The sequence below is a fragment of the Macaca thibetana genome, chromosome 1 (genome assembly GCF_024542745.1).
Source record: "Macaca thibetana thibetana isolate TM-01 chromosome 1, ASM2454274v1, whole genome shotgun sequence".
Lineage (NCBI taxonomy): Eukaryota > Metazoa > Chordata > Mammalia > Primates > Cercopithecidae > Macaca > Macaca thibetana.
In genome coordinates, this window is record NC_065578.1 from 132761215 (window position 1) to 132780593 (window position 19379).

General features: G+C 45.8%; 3 protein-coding genes across 3 annotated transcripts in view; 2 read left to right on the top strand and 1 right to left on the bottom strand.

The window, feature by feature from the left end:
* Nucleotides 1-19379, bottom strand: part of TAGLN2 (transgelin 2) — a 297175-nt gene that overhangs the window by 251953 nt on the left and 25843 nt on the right. The gene's annotated exons all lie outside the window — the stretch shown is intronic.
* ATP1A4 (ATPase Na+/K+ transporting subunit alpha 4) overlaps nucleotides 1-19379 on the top strand; it is a 35105-nt gene that overhangs the window by 11216 nt on the left and 4510 nt on the right. The window contains exons 7-20 of the mRNA XM_050757429.1: nucleotides 1319-1587; nucleotides 3377-3575; nucleotides 3816-3925; nucleotides 4128-4262; nucleotides 7977-8166; nucleotides 8309-8481; nucleotides 10302-10438; nucleotides 10759-10909; nucleotides 11227-11395; nucleotides 12734-12888; nucleotides 13121-13244; nucleotides 14225-14370; nucleotides 18391-18521; nucleotides 18638-18739. Of these exons, the coding sequence (XP_050613386.1) occupies nucleotides 1319-1587; nucleotides 3377-3575; nucleotides 3816-3925; nucleotides 4128-4262; nucleotides 7977-8166; nucleotides 8309-8481; nucleotides 10302-10438; nucleotides 10759-10909; nucleotides 11227-11395; nucleotides 12734-12888; nucleotides 13121-13244; nucleotides 14225-14370; nucleotides 18391-18521; nucleotides 18638-18739 (2191 nt within the window). The remainder of the gene's footprint in view (nucleotides 1-1318; nucleotides 1588-3376; nucleotides 3576-3815; nucleotides 3926-4127; nucleotides 4263-7976; nucleotides 8167-8308; nucleotides 8482-10301; nucleotides 10439-10758; nucleotides 10910-11226; nucleotides 11396-12733; nucleotides 12889-13120; nucleotides 13245-14224; nucleotides 14371-18390; nucleotides 18522-18637; nucleotides 18740-19379) is intronic.
* Nucleotides 1-19379, top strand: part of PEA15 (proliferation and apoptosis adaptor protein 15) — a 62785-nt gene that overhangs the window by 11202 nt on the left and 32204 nt on the right. The window lies entirely within an intron of this gene.

A 19379-nucleotide genomic window follows, 5' to 3' on the forward strand; every position in this document is an offset into this window, starting at 1 on the left:
TTAGCTGCTGAGGAAAATATAAGAACTATATAGGCAATAGAAGATACTCAGATTAAGTATAATAAAGGCCTTCTTGACAGTGAAGGCAATTAGGCAATAAAATTGGGTGTTTCGGGAGAACTGTGAGACCTCTTCAGAGATTTTTCAGACTAGAAGACCTTTATTTGTATAAACTAAATATGAGGAGAGTAGAACATAATGACCTCTCAGAGGGCCTTGAGTCTCCACTTCGTTTTTGACCATTAACAGCTTCCTCTTTGTAGGAACCAAACCAAACAGCTTCCTCAATTCAGACTTGGCATGTCTTGGGTGACCATCTCTGATGGAAAAAAAAAGAAACAGCTTTTTTTTTTTTCCTACACTCACACTGAACACAGGACACTTTTGTGTCCAACATGTAGACAGTTCTTCCCACCAACAACCAGTTCTCCAAAGGACGATGATTGGGTGTCCTATAATTCAATTCAGTTCTGACACAATCCACCTGGAGATAGCATCAGATCCCACACGTTAGGGCTCAGCCCCACAAGACAGTCCTTAACTCTAGACACCAATCGCAAGTCCTAGGTTCTGGCCTGGCTGTAAATTGGGGTTCCCACGACTCCCTCCTCAGGTTTGATTAATTTGCTAGAATGGCTCACAGAACTCAGGGAAACACTTTACTTAGGTTTACCCATTATTATAAAGGATATTACAAGTACAGATGAACAGTCATATGGAAGAGATGCATAGTGCAAGGCACGTGGGAAGGGGCATGGAGGAGCATCCGTGCCACATCCTGTCCAGGCTGCTCTCCAGTAACCCTCCACATGGTCACACATGTAGACGTTTTCCAAACCCAGTCCTGTGGGGTTTTTAATGGATGTTTCATTACATAGGTATAATCGATTACATTATTGGCCATTGGTGATCAACTCAACCTTCATCCCTCCTCCCCTCCAAAGAGGTCAGGCCATGAACTGCAAGTTCCAACTCTCTAATCACATGGTTATCTGCCCTGGTGACCAGCCCCATCCTGTGGCTATCCAAGAAGCCACAAAGAGTCACCTCATTAGAACAAAGATACTCCTATCACTCAGGAAACTCCAAGGCATTTAAGAGTTCTACGTCTAGACGCTCCTATCATTCAAGAAATTACAAAGGTCTTAGGAGATCTGTGTCCAGAACTGGGTCAGAGACCAAATATTAGAACAAAAGATTCTCCTAGCACCCCTATCTTCAAGGGTTTTAGAAGTTCTATATCAGGAAGTGGGGGCAGAGACCAATATCTATACTTCTTATCACAACATCACATTGCCCTCTCCTGCTTCATCCACAGGAACCGCCCGGGGTATTGTGATTGCTACGGGTGACTCCACAGTGATGGGCAGAATTGCCTCCCTGACGTCAGGCCTGGCAGTTGGCCAGACACCTATTGCTGCTGAGATCCAACACTTCATCCATCTGATCACTATGGTGGCCGTCTTCCTTGGTGTCACTTTTTTTGTGCTGTCACTTCTCTTGGGCTATGGCTGGCTGGAGGCTATCATTTTTCTCATTGGCATCATTGTGGCCAATGTGCCTGAGGGGCTGTTGGCCACGGTCACTGTGAGTAGACAGGGAGGAAAATGGCCTCAGGGCAGACAAATCACCCCAGGGAAAAGGGATCACTAGCATCTCTTTTGTCATCGAACCTCTCAAGTGCAGAGTCTTCCTGATATGTACCTAGGTATCAGGAATAATTTAGTTCTCAATATTACACTGACTCCTTCTGCCCATATATTTTGGTGCCTTCTCTTTCCTCAATGAGAGAGGAAGCAAGTTTCAATGGAAAATGCATTGGATTATCAGTCACTGAGAGTGAGTTCTAGTATTGGCTAAATCACTTAACATCTCCAGACCTTAATTTATTCATCAGTTTATAGAGGAAGATTAATTTAGAATTATAGAATCTTACAGGAAAGGACTTCAAAGATCATATAAATTCAACCTTTCAACCAATGCTGAATATCCTCTATAAAACCCATGGGAGATGATTATTATTTCTAGTCCACCCCTTTCTGTCTCAATTCATTTCATTTTTGGCTTGCTCTATTTAAATTTCATTGTGTTAAGCAGAACTATAAATCCCTGTTTGTCCTAAGTTTCCCAGCTGAAGAAACAAAATAAGTCAATTCTTTCCCTTCTACAGACTAGCCCTTTAGATTTTTGATGGTAGCCATTATGTCCCCTCAAACTCTTGTGGTAACAGGTGAAATAATCCCTCTTCCCTTAGCCATTCTTCCTATGACATGGTCTGTAGGCCACCTGTCTTGATGACTCTAGTTTGTCAATATTCTTAAAAGAGAAATGAGAATAATACTTGGGGTGTGTTTGGACTAGCACAAAAATGTAGGGTCTAGTGATATTATGTAAATAAATTATAACCCCTAATCCTATTATTAGAAGTCCATACTTAACATAACCACAGCCTAAGAATTCATTAGCTTTTAAAACAATCTTGCCTCACACTTGACTTACATTGCCTTCACGATCAACAAAAGTCTTTTCATTTAAATGATTTTTCAAGTCCTTTTCAATGCTGTGATATTATTGTTATCTCCTCCACATTCTTTGTTTAAACTATTGGTCCAACACCCCCTCTTATACCATCACCTAGCATCTTATACCATCATAAAAGATTAGCTATCTATGTGGTCCCTGGAAAGATTGGACTTAAAGAGGTGGGGCCTAAACTTGAATGAAAAAGATATTGCTGAATAGAAAAGATGCAAGGATCCTGAGGGAGAGGAATATTCCAGGAGGGAATAAAGAGGATCCTTGTCTATGATACCCTAGTAAAGAAATACGCTCTTTTTTGGCCAGACACAGTGGCTCACATCTGTAATCCCAGCACTTTGAGAGGCCAAGGCGCGCAGATCACTTGAGCCCAGGAGTTCGAGACCAGCCTGGCCAACCTGGTGAAACCCTGTCTCTACTAAAAATACAAAAATTAACTGGACATGGTGGTGCATGTCTGTAGTTCCAGTTACTCGGGAGGCTGAGGCAGAAGAATCGCTTTAACCTGGGAGATGGAGGTTGCAGTTAGCCGAGATCACTCTGCACTCCAGTCTGGGCAACACAGAGCGAGACTCTGTCTCAAAAACAAAAACAGAAAAAGACATTTTTTTAAAAATGCACTATTTTTTGAAACTCTTACCATAAAGCACAAACCACAATCACTTTCTTAATTCCTTTACCACAGCCAGAAATGAAATGTTTAAAGAGTAGGTGGGAACAAAAGGGAAATAAGTACAAAAAATTAAAATAGCATTAAAAATGATCAAACGTCCACAATGCAAAGTGGCGTGAGTATTCCATCTCCTGTGTGTATTCTCTCCTCTCTTCTTGGCTTTAGGTGTGCCTGACCCTCACAGCCAAGCGTATGGCACGGAAGAACTGCCTGGTGAAGAACCTGGAGGCGGTGGAGACGCTGGGCTCCACATCCACCATCTGCTCAGACAAGACGGGCACCCTCACCCAGAACCGCATGACCGTCGCCCACATGTGGTTTGATATGACCGTGTATGAGGCTGACACCACCGAAGAACAGACTGGTGACTAGTGGTATTGGTGGAAGAAGAGTGGAGGGATTTGGGGGATGTGATGAGTGAGCTGAGAGAGAATGGTGAGTCCAGACAGAGAGGAGGGAGCCTGAAAGTAGAGTGAAGAAGAGGGAGGTGTGAAGGAAAGAAACACTGCTCCTGTGAAGTATCTGGGTGCCAAAGAGGATGTGAATAACTGCTTGCTTAAAATTCTCATTCCCTGCTCACAGTTCTTCTTTTCTTTCTCCCTAGGAAAAACATTTGCCAAGAGCTCTGATACCTGGTTTATCCTGGCCCAAATCGCTGGCCTCTGCAACCGGGCTGACTTTAAGGCCAATCAGGAGATTCTGCCCATTGCTCAGGTGTCAGGCCCAAAGGGGAAGAGGGTACCTCAGTGTCCAGGACATAACCTGCCCTCTCCCAAAAAATCCTCTCCTGGAGCTCAGTAATTTCACCCCAGGTACCCGCCCTCCCCCATTTGTCCGCTCTCCATGTTGCCACAGGTATGCCTCATGCCCAGGTGGCATGCCCCTGGGGCTTACTATACAAACCCCATCCTGGCAGAGAGCCACAACGGGTGATGCTTCTGAGTCAGCCCTCCTCAAGTTCGTCGAGCAGTCTTACAGCTCTGTGGCGGAGATGAGAGAGAAAAACCCCAAGGTGGCAGAGATTCCCTTTAATTCCACCAACAAGTACCAGGTACAGAACCCACAAAGGTAGGAGAATGCTGGTGGGGGATGGGCTCATCACTGGAGCAAGGGGAGCTTTGCCTCTGCCTTCAACTTCACCTCTGAGCAATGGAGGAGCTCAGTAGAACCTGCATCCCAATTAACAGAAGACTCACATCAAGAGAACCTGACAAACAGGTAAAGAGAGGTGAAACAGGTGATAAAGGAAGAGGCATCAGTCAGTCCTATGCAGAGCTCTGAGCTGTGCCACTTGGGGAAAAAGCGAGTCATAAAATGCTCTCTGAAATGCCTGTAGATAGCAGAAGCTGGTTGATGAAAGTCATGTTGGAGTCACATGCAGCTGTTAGGGGGCCCCTCTGTGTCTACTAGGAGATTTGCCACTGCAGAATTAGGTTGCATTTGCAAGACACTTTATTTCGTTAGCCATCAAGTATTTCCTTTCACCCCACACTTGACTTGCAGTTCTAGTGGCTGTCAGTGGGTAGGCGATCAGGGGTCTCTGCCTCTGTTGGCACCTGACCCTCTCCCTTGTGTGTCTTGTATCTTCTTTTCTGATAAGAATGCAAATCATATTAGATTAGGGCCTCCCCTACTTCTATGTAACCTTAACTAATTACATGTGTTCATGTGCGTGAAGTTTTTCATTTCCCAGGAACATTTTGGTCCACTCTCCAGGGAGGAGTGGACGAGAGCAGGGGAAGTGCTGAGTGAGAGACTGTGGAGGGACCGGAAAGAGAGTCTTTCTCTCCCAAGTAGAATCTGGGCAGACTGAAGAGAGGGTTATGGTAGGATGCGGGAACAGTGGCATTATCAGAACTGGAGCTTTGCCAGGCACGAACTGAGTTCCACAGGGCAATCAAGATTTGCTTAGGGAAGTAGATTCTTCGACTCCATGCATTACTGAAAAGGCCAGACATTCAGGTGTTGGGAAAACGTGTCAGAGAAAATGACAACGAGACTCCCAAGTCAGCTGGTATCTTTTTTTTCTTTTTTCTTTTTTTTTTTTTTTTAGATAGAGTTTCGCTCTTGTTGCCCAGGCTGGAGTGCAATGGCGCGATCTTGGCTCACTGCAACCTCCATCTCCCAGGTTCAAGCGATTCTTCTGCCTCAGCCTCCGGGTAGCTGGGATTACAGGCATGTGCCACCACGCCCAGCTAATTTTTTATATTTTTAGTAGAGATGAGATTTTATCATGTTGGCTATGCTGGTCTCGAACTCCTGACCTCAGGTATCCAGCCGCCACAGCCTCCCAAAGTGCTAGGATTACACGTGTGATCCACCGTGCCTGGCCTCTATATAAATTTTTTTAAACTGAATTACTCATAGTTTTACACTGAACACTGAGCAAGTAAGGGTTAAATAGATCTAGCCTTTTCTGTGTCAACTGGTTTTTAGTCAGTGTAACAAAATAGGTCTTTTAGGCCCAAATGGCAAACTTATTCCCATCTTTTTCTGATGTTTAGTGGCCTCACTAGTCAGACAGGAATTCTGTGGCTTGGCAGGGCCTTTGACGGCAGCATAGCCTCTAACTGGAAAGAATTAGGTACCTCTCCTTCCATGTGATTCAAAATAAAAGCAAAAAATATTCACAACATATGTTGGCGCATCCAACAAATAGGGACTTTCTCCCAAATGACTATGTTGGTGCTTCTTCTGAGCTACTGAACATGTGGCTCAAATGGCAGACTTGTCCTCAGTGGTTCACCAAGTGTGACAGACTGTCCCACTGGCCACCAAGCTCTGGCAGGCACTTGCTCTGGGAGGCCCTCAGTTTGTGCCTTCCTTAGCTTGCCCTAACGGTGGAGACTCCAGTCTTTGCAAGAGACATCTCAGACTGCTGGTGGTTTGCAGAGCTTGGTCTGTTTCCCTCTGAGATAAAAAGGAAACGAAGAAGATGCTCTGTTCCAGCATTTCCAGACTTTTCCCTCCATCTCTTTTATTTGTAATTTTCTATCAACATGTGATTTTCTTCCGTGACCAAATTACTAATAGGTCTTGCCTTCACCTCCTGGGCCCTTCACTTATTCAACACATTTTACTGAGCACTAAGAAAACTGAGCTCTTTAAACCTTTTCCAGCTTTCTGCTTAAGTGAGTTACGGTTCTTCCTCTTAATTGCTTAAGCATATTTTGAATGTAACTGAACAAACTAACAGAACAGTTGTAACCACGTTTTGTGCACTGGTTTCCCACCCCGCTTACTGTACTGTGGGCAGTACAGTCTGGCCTCCTCTGCACTCCCACTGTTCCTTTCAATGCGTCGATTTTGTTCTCAACAGGCGACCTAGCGGGCATTTCCTGTCCATCACAAGAGGAACCCCATGGAGAGCTCCTTTTCATACATCAGAGATCAAGAGGAAATGCAAAACCCACATTTCTCTCTCCTTGCTGTGGGTTGTCCCCTCGGGTTCATTTCATGAATGTGCCCTTTCCCTCCCTCACCACAGCCACAAGGATCCCCATGCCCAGCCACACTAGCTAGCCCCTCTCAGGAGACTTCTCATGCTTTTAGGAGACAGAGGCCCAGGCACTAGAATGACTAACTTATTTTTGGATTGTACTTCACAGTTGTCAAAGTATTTTCTACACTATCTCTTATAAAAACCCAGTGAAGGGCCACGTGTGGTGGTTCATGCCTGTAATCCCAGCAGTTTGGGAGGCCAATGTGGGCAGATCACCTGAGGTCAGGAGTTCAAGACCAGCCTGACCAACGTGGTGAAACCCCCATCTCTGCTAAAAATGCAAAAAAATCAGCCCAGCATAGTGGCGGTGCCTGTACTCCCAGCTACTCAGGAGGCTGAAGCAGGAGAATCACTTGAACCCAGAGGCAGAGGTTGCTGTGAGCTGAGATCACACCACTGCACTCCAGCCTGGGTGACAGAGTAAGACTCCGTCTTCAAACATAAAAACGAAACACAACAAAAAACCCCAGGAAGGAGGCCAGGCAGACACTTTTATGTTTCGTCGAAGGAACTAAGATTTTGCAAGGTTAAATGAACTGATCTGAGGCCATAATGCATTCTTGCTGGCCCCAGAACATAGGTCTTTGGACTTTTTTTTTTTTTTTGAGGTAGAGCCTGGCTCTGTCACCTAGGCTGGAGTGCAATAGTGCAATCTTGGCTCACTGCAACCTCTGCCTCCAGGGTTCCAGCGATTCTCCTGCCTCAGCCTCCCAAGTGGCTGGGATTACAGGCACATACCACCATGCCCAGCTAATTTTTGTATTTTTAGTAGAGACGGGGCTTTGCCATGCTGGCCAGGCTAGTCTTGAATGCCTGACCTCAAGCAATCCACCCGCCTCAGCCTCCCAAAGTGCTGGGATTACAGGCATGAGCCACTACGCCTGGCCTTCAGACTCTTTTTCTTTCCTGTCTACTCTGCTTTCTTTCTTTGCCAGTCCCACTATTTCTGCTCTCTCGCCATCCAGTTGGCAAGGAAGGATGCAGGGGGAAAGTGAGAGTGCCTGGTCCTGCCCCCAGGGAGCTTCCGGCTGAGAAGATAATAGAGATTCCTGTGCAAATAATACCAGGCTGCAGTTTCCTGGAAAAAGGAGGAGGGGCTGGGCTCAACCTGGGCGAGATGTGACTGGGGAGGGGAGGGAACAAAAGAAATGGGAGTATGAAACACGTTGTCTGTCTTTTTACTTTTGAAATCTTCCCCTTCTTTTTGCCCCTGATCCTTGTTCTCTCCTCCTGTCCCATCAGTGCTCCCTCTGCTCTCCCTAGATGTCCATCCACCTTCGGGAGGACAGCTCCCAGACCCACGTACTGATGATGAAGGGTGCTCCGGAGAGGATCTTGGAGTTTTGTTCTACTTTTCTTCTGAATGGGCAAGAGTACCCAATGAACGATGAAATGAAGGAAGCCTTCCAAAAGGCCTATTTAGAACTGGGAGGTCTTGGGGAACGTGTGCTAGGTGAGGAGCTGTAGGAGAATTTTTTAAAGAATGGCATCAAAATGGTTATTATCCGTGGGGTGAGAAATCAAGGATGTTGGGGTAAGCAGGCAGGAATGTAGAGTGCTGGATGATACTGGTCCCTCCCTCTGTGTCTCTCCAGGCTTCTGCTTCTTGAATCTGCCTAGCAGCTTCTCCAAGGGATTCCCGTTTAATACAGATGAAATAAATTTCCCCATGGATAACCTTTGTTTTGTGGGCCTCATATCCATGATTGATCCTCCCCGAGCTGCCGTGCCTGATGCTGTGAGCAAGTGTCGTAGTGCAGGAATTAAGGTAAATAACTTGCCAGCCCAGGAGCCCCCCACCTGTCACAAGTTGGAACATCTACTAGAAGGCCTTGCACAGAGTAGGTGCTCAATAATCTTAGTTTAATTGAGCCGATTTCTGTTTCCTTGGGCTTCTGATTTCTATTTAATAGTAAGTTTCCTCTCTAGTTAGAATTCCACTTGTATTGAACATTAGAATCACCAGGGAGCCTTTAAAAATTGGATGTCTGGGACACACCCCAGACTAATTTAATTAGAAACTCTCAGGATAGGATCCTGGCAACAGTATTTTTAAAAACTTTCCTGGAGTTTCCAATGAGCAGAGAAGTCTGAGAACCAGTGTCCAGCACAGTGCTTCTCAGACCAGCGTGCGTGCAGATCCCTCAGGGATCGTTCTGAAATGCACATCTGGCTTCAGAAGGTCCAGGAAAACCTGAGAGACTGCATTTTTGACAAGCTACCAGGCGATGCTGTTGCTGCTGGTCTGCAGACCACACTAGGAATAGCAAAGTGCTAGAAGACGTCGTGTAAATGTGCTGCCGAGATGGGTGGTAAAAGGGTGAGGCTAGGAGGGCTGGGGCTCTGGACCAGGCAATAGTGAGAACGAGATATTGAGAGCTGAAGGATCTTCAGTGGGTGTGAACAGCTGCCCTAAGAGGTATATGTCCAGGTGTAAAAACTGGAAACCAAAAATCGGTCCAACCGAGAGTGAAGTTCAGCTTCAGAACAAACCCAGAGGTAGAAAATCCTCTTTGGTCAGGTTGGGCCTTGAACTTCATGGAATGGCAGCAATAGAATTCTTCAAATTCTGAGATGTTCTGTGTCCCATGTTTCCTGGGTCAAATTCTAAGACTCATACACATCTTTACAGCTTAGATATAGACACCTTCCCTGCTCATACCTTACATTCTGGATTACCTGTATATTCTGGCTCCTAGGTTTGGGGGATTGGAGGTATTTAAGGAGAACTAGGTGCTCTCTGTTGGAACTGGCTCTATGTTAGACCTGTGACTGTTGGCAGTTTGTCTGGGGTCAGTCTGGGCCATGTGTGCTGGGAGGGACTTGGGAACCTTGAGCAGTGATTTCCAGGTAGTGATCATTCCTCCATTCCTTCATTCAGTAATTATTTGTTGATGGCTTACCACGTGCTAGGCATTGTGCTAGGGCAGGAAACTTTACAAGGAAGCCACCCTTGCAGAGCTCTCAGTCTAGTGCGGGAGAGAGAGAAACAGGCAATCACCATACAGAGAAGTGTGGCAAGTGCTGAAATATGACAGGAATGGAATGCTATGAAAGCACATAGCCTGGGTATTCATCTTTGGGTAGAAATGGGACAGGACTAGGTACCAGGTATCCAAAACCAAGCTGAAACTAAGGGGCAGGGTGAGGCCACAGAAAGAAGAAAGGTAGAGTGAGAATTTCAATGCACTGGGCCTTAGATGAAATTTTGCTAGGCAGATGGATTATTCCAGACATTCCTTTATTACCACTTGTTCTATGTGTAGGTGTTTCTGCCTTTGCACTTAAGAAAGCAGAATAGCTTCTGGAGCAATTAAATGAAATTCTGAATATAGTCAAATCTCTAGCTTATTCCTGGTAAATCTAGGACCCAAATTGTCCTGTTTTATGGTCTCATGGTCTTGACCCACTCCCGAGGGTTGAAATCACAGTAGCATGGTTTTTGGTCTACACCACAAGTTCTTGGGAATGAGCAACTAAAATCCTTGTTGAAAAAAAGCAGTGGTCTGTCAGTTCTTAGAGGAGAAAGATGAAGGATCCAGGCTCTGAAGATGATTCTGCTCCTCTTCCCTCCCCTTCCCAACCCAGGTGATCATGGTAACAGGAGATCATCCCATTACAGCTAAGGCCATTGCCAAGGGTGTGGGCATCATCTCAGAAGGCACTGAGATGGCAGAGGAAGTTGCTGCCCGGCTTAAGATCCCTATTAGCAAGGTTGATGCCAGGTGAGATCACTAAAGAACTCAAGATCTGCCATGTTCCCTCCATCCCCAGCCTGCCCCACCCAGAGGCCACTTTACTAAAGTTCTTGGAGTCTCCTTCAATAGGTAGGAAGCAAGATGAAGAAAGAAGTAAAGAGAGAAGTGGTTGACAAAAGTGTGGGGAGGGAATAGGATGTGTTAATTTGGGGACAATATAGAGCTAGGGACAAGTGAGGAGACTAGGTTGAAAGAAGAAGCAATGAAGCTATAGTCAAGATTGGCACCAAGACCCCTGGTGAATTCTCAACACCCAAAACTAGCCTTTTGAAATTATTTTCCCTCAGTGCTGCCAAAGCCATTGTGGTGCATGGTACAGAACTAAAGGACTTAGAGTCACAGCAGCTTGATCAGATCCTCCAGAACCACACTGAGATTGTGTTTGCTCGGACCTCCCCTCAGCAGAAGCTCATCATTGTCGAGGGATGTCAGAGGCTGGTAAGGAAGGAAAAGGAGCCCCAAGGAAACTGGCAGAACTCCTGTGGCTTAGCCCAGTTCCAAACCAAGCAGAGGAACATATGGGCTGGGCTGGAGGAGACTCCAGAGAGTACCCATCTGGAACCTCCATGGTGGCCTTCAGTTTGGGGGCTCCCTGAAAGTTTAAATATCTCGGGAGGAGTGGGAGAAGAACAGGAGCCCTAGATCAAGCATGATTACATCAGAAAACGAGGGATGCAGAAATCATACTGATCTTTGGGACTAGTTCTGGATCTGATGCAATAAATGTTTCACTCCCTCTGTCTGGACTTCCTCAGGGAGCCATTGTGGCCGTGACGGGTGACGGGGTGAACGACTCCCCTGCGCTGAAGAAGGCTGACATTGGCATTGCCATGGGCATCTCTGGCTCTGACGTCTCTAAGCAGGCAGCCGACATGATCCTGCTGGACGACAACTTTGCCTCCATCGTCACGGGGGTGGAGGAGGGTGAGGAGGCAGGGTGCCCAGGGTGGAGACTTCAACCTTGGACTCAGGTTGGGGTTGGTGTACATCCCCTCTTTCTGTTTTCCCATCATCCAACCTCCATGAGCCTGTATGGGCTCGGAAGAAAATCACTATAAGACAAAATTTTGCAAATTAGATCAGCTGGTACATCACTATCTGCAACCCCTTTTGATGAGAGCAGAGAAAAGTCCACTTTATTCATTTTATTTTCCTATCAGGGAGACTGGGACTCTGGTATAATATAATATCTTCATTGTCCTCTCACTGGAATTCAAGTAGGCCCACAGCAAGTTCCAAGATGTAGCCACACCCCTGGAACTATTCCATGCGCTGCCATCTTTAGGAGGGTCTTCTAGGGACCTGTTGCCTAAATAGTGGTGACACATCAGGATCAGCTGGAGCTTGACCCATGAATTGACTGCATGAGCCCAATTACACACCCTCTGCCCCAGAGAATTGTGAAGAGCATGCTCTCCGGCAAACAGGAGAGCCCAAGAATTCTGCATTCCAGGTTCCCTGCTTTCTGCCTGGAGCTATCTTACTAAAACATATAGCAATCCACATCATAATAATGATTACCATTTTATTGAAACTTTGCATAATCCTGACACTTTGCTTGGTATTTTATATCCACTCAATTCGATAAGTTCGTTTGAACACTGATTATGTGGGAGGCACTATGCTTGATACTGGGGATACAACAGTAGGGAGAACAAAAGACACAAATCCCTGCCCTCATGTAACTTAATTTCTAGTGGGGATGACAGACAATCAAATAAGTAAATTATATAGTATGTTAAAAGAAGATAAGTGTCATGGGACAGACCAAGCAGAGAGTGCAGAGAGGGATTCGATCTTTGAAAAGGCAGTCAAGATGGATGCAGCAATCTTGCAAGGCAGGAGGAATGAAACTCACAGAGGTGAGGGTGCCCAAGGTCACAGCTAGCTATGGCAGAAGATGGGATTTGAACGCAAGCCTGTCCCAAGCCCCGGCTCTTTCCATTTCAGCCTTAATCTTGTAAAGGCTTTTATACTGACATTCTCAAACATCGCAGGATTAACCAGGCCCAACCCTGCTAATTTTCAGAGATCAGATAACGTTAGCCAGGGTGAATCTAAGAACAAAGAGTACACAGACGGCATGGCTCCGATTAAAAGGCACACAATTTTGAAACAATACTGGGACCCTAGAGGTCTAGGACTTCCAGACCCTTTCCTGGACTGTGACACTTCTTTGAGGTGGCCTGTCTGTCCTGGAGCTGGTATGAGGGAGGTGTGTTCTCCCAGGGCTTCTCACAGAAGGTTGACCATCCTCCCCAGGCCGCCTGATCTTTGACAACCTGAAGAAATCCATCATGTACACCCTGACCAGCAACATCCCTGAGATCACCCCCTTCCTGATGTTCATCATCCTCGGTATACCCCTGCCTCTGGGAACCATAACCATCCTCTGCATTGATCTCGGCACTGACATGGTAAGGGCCAAGCTGGTGAGCAAGAGATTCCCAGAATTCTGCCTCCTAAGCTCCCTTCTTTCTGCCTGGAGCTACCTTACTAAAACTCATGACAACCCACTTATGACCCAGCTCTCGCACCTCCTGTGAGATGGATTGAGGCTGCGTCAAGACAGAGGGGTAGAGCTCGAATTACTGCTGAGTTTCCTTCTGAACTTTGTGACCCCTGTCGTCCCCACCCTCCATCCTCCAGGTCCCTGCCATCTCCTTGGCTTATGAGTCAGCTGAAAGCGACATCATGAAGAGGCTTCCACGGAACCCAAAGACGGATAATCTGGTGAACCACCGTCTCATTGGCGTGGCCTATGGACAGATTGGTGCGCCCAGAGGAATGAGGAGTGGAGGGAGCGGGGAGTGGTTGCCCCTGCCTGGCAACGTGAGCCATGTCAGTTTGGAAGTCAGGGAGATATTTTCTCAGCAACAAACTGTTCTAGGCCCTGAAAACACAAAGAACCACTCACCTCTGATCTGCCCTTGACTTAGACTCCAGTACAAAAGGAACAAACATACATAAAATGATAGCATCTCCAAGTGCCAAGTAATGAGTATAGACAGAACATGTAGCATCTCCAAGTGCCAAGTAATGAGTATAGACAGAACATGCTACAGGATTACAAAGCAAGTAGGCTCACCATTATGAGGATAGCCAGAGAAGCCTTTTGCAGGAAATAGGACTTAAACTTGGTGTGGGAAAATGGGGCTTAGACTAGTAAGTGTATGGTCAGGTGTGGGAGACCAAAGGAGTGGGGAATTTCATATGGCACAGTTAGAGAAGAGTGAATAAACCAGGTTGGTAGAACCGTTAGTCTTTATAAAGTAGTGAAAAATAAGGCTGTAGACATAGATATCACTTGTGTTGGGGTCAGCCTTGACAGACATTTGAGAGTCATTAGAAGTCTTTGTTCTTGAGTTTCCAAGTGCAATGGTATTTCAGAAAATAGGGTGAGCGATGAACAGAGTAAGATACTGTCTCAAAAAAAAAAAAAAAAAAAAAAAAAAAAACAAATTGGGAGAGGGAATCAGTGGCCTCTAAAGTCCTTTTTAGTTTTAAGATTATATGATTCAAAGCTGACTCTGGGTCAGAGTTTAGAAATAAATGTCAGGGCTTGAAGGAAAGTCCCACAGAGATGAGAGATGACAGGCTCAGGTGGCTGATGGCAAGACTCTTCCGCATTACTCTTCAGACACACACCAGCCCAGCCAGAAGCAAGTCCCAGCCCCCAGCCCTCCCCTGGCCTACCTTTTGGGGCCCTTCTCTGAACCAAGCTTCCCTGTCCTGCAACTCTGTCATTCACAGGGATGATCCAGGCTCTGGCTGGATTCTTTACCTACTTTGTAATCCTGGCTGAGAATGGTTTTAGGCCTGTTGATCTGCTGGGCATCCGCCTCTACTGGGAAGATAAATACTTGAATGACCTGGAGGACAGCTACGGACAGCAGTGGGTGAGTAGAAGGGATAAGGTAGGAGCTGAGACCAGTAAGAGTGAGAGTGACAGGGGAGAGTGGGTCTAGCAAATTTTTTAAGAGGGAAGAAGGGAAGCACCACACAAGCAGAGCTGATGCCTTTTCTTCAGTCCTGTATGAGCATTCTCACACTTGCCCTCAGTCTCCAGTCACAGCAGCAAATCCTCTTCTGTTTAGCATAGGCTTGTTCCAGCTGGCCCCTCCTGTCTGTTGTCTGGCCCTGCCTGTCTGGGTCCTTTGGCTCCTTGAAGTCTTTGTCATATCAACTTTTCTGAGCCGGTTTCTGTTGTCCCAGGTTCTAACCATGATTGCCCCAGAAATAAATGCTGGGTCCTCTCCTGTTATACTCTTCCTCCCTGACAGTTCAAATGATATGACTTAAAATTTGAGACCAGACGCGGTGGCTCACATCTGTAATCCCAGCACTTTGGGAGGCCGAGGCGGGTGGATCACCTGAGGTTGGGAGTCAAGACCAGTCTGACCAACATGGAGATACCCCATCTCTACTAAAAGTACAAAATTAGCCGGGCCTGGTGGCGTGTGCCTGTAATCCCAACCACTCAGGAGGCTGAGACAGGAGAATCACTTGAACCCGGGGGGCAAATGTTGCAGTGAGCCCAAATCATGCCATTGCACTCCAGCCTGGACAACAAGAGTAAAACTCTGTCTCAAAAACTAACTAAATAAATAAATATAAATTCTGAAAACCAGCCGGGCACAGTGACTCATGCCTGTAATCCCAGCCCTTTGGGAGGCAGAGGTAGGTGGATTACGAGATCAAGAGATCGAGACCATCCTGGCCAACATGAGGAAACCCCGTCTCTACTAAAAATACAAAAATTAGCTGGGGATGGTGGCGCATGCCTGTAATCCCAGCTACTCAGGAGGCTGAGGCAGGAGAATCGCTTGATCCCAGGAGGCAGAGATTGCAGTGAGCCGAGATTGCGCCACTGTACTTCAGCCTGGTGACAGAGCGAGACTCCATCTCAAAGAAAAAAAAAAACCTGAAAACCTATTTTCTTTGTATATCCCTTCCTAATCATTCTAAACCTTTTTAACCTAGAGGATACCTCTCTATAGTTGTCTTTTCTAACATCCAAGATGAATGAAGCTCAAACTGAAGCCCTCTCCCCAACAATATGTGTGCAAGAATTTTAGTAAGTATGCTTTTTTGGTATCTGTGAATACTCCTGTCCCAATTTCTAAGATAGTGGGACATGTGACATGTGACACCAATTATTGCTAGAATTGTAGTGTCATAGAGGACACAGTCAATTATCATCATTCTACAGATGAGGAAACTGATCTAGGAAGATTCTGTAACTTGCTCGAAGTCCCACAGTGAATTCCTAAAAGAGCTGGACTTGAATTCTGGACTCTTGATCCCTGCCCAGCACTTTCCCACTTCACCATGATGTCTCCAAACCTAGCCAATTGCAAGTTTCTCAAATTGTGTTCAAATCTGAATTGCTGGGAAGATGCCCCTCACTTGGCTTCCACTAGCTGAGTCTTATAAAGGCCATCAGATGTCAATATTCCCAGCTATCAACACTGCTCCAGGATCCAATGACACCCAAAGTTCTCATTGCTGTGCACCCTGCTGACATCTCAACTCCCAGCTCAAGCCCTTGTTTTCCATCTTGATACTTCCTCCCTGCTGCCAAGATGCAGCATGGCATAAATTTATTGACAGTAAATTAATGGTAATTAAAAGTAATTTGAGGTAAAAAGTTAAGAATTCCCCCCTGCACATTGAAGACATCTTGAAGTATCACAAAAATGTGTTGAGAACAGTTGCCCTGAGCAACAAACTCTATAAAGGCGCGTCCGTGTCTCTTGTATGACTGTAATTTTCAGATAATCTAGTATAGAGCCACCCACCCAGGAAGTGCATGATGCACTGTAGAAGCAAGGATCGCTCCTTGCTTTCTAAATATCTTTCATTAATTCCAGTGATTCCCCCACTCACTTGTTCATTCAGACAATATTTACTGAGCATCTTCTATGTACCAGGTACTGTTCTAGGGCCTGGGGATATGACGGTGAACAAAAATCATCAAGTTATTGCTCTCATGGAGCTTATTTCTAGGTAGGGATGGGAAGACAGATAATAACCAAATATATAACATATTTAATCAAGAGATTGTAAGTCCAGGGGGGTCCAAGAAGTGTTGGAACTAGGATACTAGAGTGAGATGGAATTATAAAAATGTTGGTCAGAGAGAGAAAGATGCTTGAAATTACAAAGAAATAATAGGTATTGGAAAGGACAATATCTAGAGTTTAAGGATGGGAGCAAGCAGCCCAGGTGGGGAGTGGAGGACAGTATCATTGGAGGAGAAGATCAAGGAACTGTGAGACCACAGCATTGGAAGGATCATCAACATGGACATTTCAATCTCCAAAAACAAGGACAGAAGTAATAGTGGAGGAACAGTGTCAGAAGCTAAAATCTTCAAGAAATGATAGTGAGTGATGCAGGAAATGGCAACTGACTGTGATGGACAGTGGTGGGATGATCTGATGCACACAAACATGCTGATTGGTCTTAATCTAAGTTCCATGCTTGGCTCATCGATTTCCAGCCTTTGTCTTGTCTTCTATCGTTTAAGGCTCTATATTCCTCTCCAAGTACAACTTTACCCCATCCCATGCGGTTTGATACGTAGTATTTCATGATTGTGCAGTCTTCCATATTTTCAAATTTATTTGATCTACGAGTTATTTATAAACATGCTGTTTTAGTTTTTAAAACAGAAGCTTTTCTCTCCAGTGTAATTTAGATGCACCTCTTCTGTGTTCCCATAGCCCTCTGCAATCTCTCTTTTATAACCTATCTATTGTGCTGACATGGTGAGCATATTTTCCCCACTAGACTCTAAGTTCCTTATGTGTAAAGTGTGAATGAAAGAGCAAGCGAATGAATGAATGTCTCCTATCTGATACCACTCTTTGGGGTATTTCTTTCCCCCCTGTATTCACACTGTCCTCTGGCCCCACCCTTTCTGACCTATATCTCCTGACTCTGCCTTCCTCTCCTTTTATTGCCTTTTTTTTTTTTTTTTTTTTTTTGAGACAGAGTCTCACTCTGTTGCCCAGACTGGAGTGCAGTGGCGCCTCCCAGGTTCACGCCATTCTCTCACCTCAGCCTCCCAAGCAGCTGGGACTACAGGCACCCGCCACCACGTCCGGCCGGCTAATTTTTTGTATTTTTCAGTACAGACAGGGTTTCACCATGTTGGCCAGGATGGTCTTGATCTCCTGACCTCGTGATCCGCCTGCCTCGGCCTCCCAAAGTGCTGGGATTACAGGCATGAGTCACCATGCCCAGCCCTGCCTTCCTCTCTAACTCCACCTTCTCTTACCCCTTCCTTCTTATTAGCTCAATCCATATTTATTGACCACGCTACATGCCATCCACTGAACTAAGCACAGGGAGAGGACATAGAGCTAAATAAGGCAAGTAGTTTTTCTTGAGAAGCTCTCAGTCAGGCAAGGAAAACATAAACAAATCATAATACAACATGAAAAGCGCTAAAACAGTGACATCTGTGAAGTGCTGTGGGGGTCTAAAGAGTGAGGACCTGGCTGGGCGTGGTGGCTCACGCCTGTAATCCCAGCACTTTGGAAGGCAGAGGTGGTCAAATCCCCTGAGGTCAGGAGTTCGAGACCAGTCTGGCCAACATGGTGAAACCCCATCTCTACTAAAAATACACAAAATTAGCCGGGCGTGGTGGCAGGTGCCTGTAGTCCCAGCTATTCAGGAGGCTGAGGCAGGATAATTGCTTGAACTGGGGAGGCAGAAGTTGCAGTAAGCAAAGACCACACCATTGCACTCCAGCCTGGGCAACAAGAGTGATACTTCGTCTCAAAAAAAAAAAAAAAAAAAAAAAGAGGACCTGACTCAGCCCCAGGGTCCTGGAAGGTGGGAGAGGGAAGAAGCCTTAAGGTGTACAGAATCCCCTTCTGACACTGTCTCCTCCTCCCTGCCCTCTCCAGACCTATGAGCAACGAAAAGTTGTGGAGTTCACGTGCCAAACGGCCTTTTTTGTCACCATTGTGGTTGTGCAGTGGGCGGATCTCATCATCTCCAAGACTCGCCGCAACTCAGCTTTCCAGCAGGGCATGAGGTGAACATCCCACAAAACAGCCCCAACACTCTCCCAAACCCTACACACCAGAACATATCATTTCCCCTTGCCTTTTCCTCTCCCTCACCGTCACACCCATGAATGTTTCTACCCAGAAACAAAGTCCTAATATTTGGGATCCTGGAGGAGACACTCTTGGCTGCATTTCTGTCCTACACTCCAGGCATGGACGTGGCCCTGCGAATGTACCCACTCAAGTGAGTAAGGGAAGGGATGCAAGCAGGGGATGTCCAGGAATGGGGGAGCATGTAGAGGAAGGGTGTGTTTCACTAGGATTGTAATGAGCCAGGAGCTGCCTGGATACGTGGGGCTACATGTACACTCAGTGGTACAAGGAGAGTCATCTGTGCTCTGATAAGTGGATCTTATTTAGGGAGATATTAGAGACTGTGCCAAATGATCACAACCCACTAGACACACAAATTTAGCAGACTTACCAGTGTTTAACAGAATGAAATCTTTTTCGTGATGATGTGTGCTGTAGTTGTCCAAGGATACATATTGCTTGGAGCTGAAGTAACCATAAAAATAGCCTAATCTATGCTTAGCTAATTCTGTTGTACTTATGCAAATATGTTTTAATGTATATGTATGTGATCGTGCCTACTGAAATTCTTATTGTCTGGTGCCTTCTCTTGTTCAACTCCAGGTGTTTGCTTTGTTTTGCTTTGCATTAACATTAGTATATGCTTGATGTGGAAAAATTTATATTTAAAAATGTACAGAGAAGAAAGCAAATGTTCCATTCCACTCCCATCCCCATTACCCAACCCAACTTGCATAGGTAGCCTCAATTAAGGATGTAGTATGTATTCTTCCAACACATTTTTTTTTTTT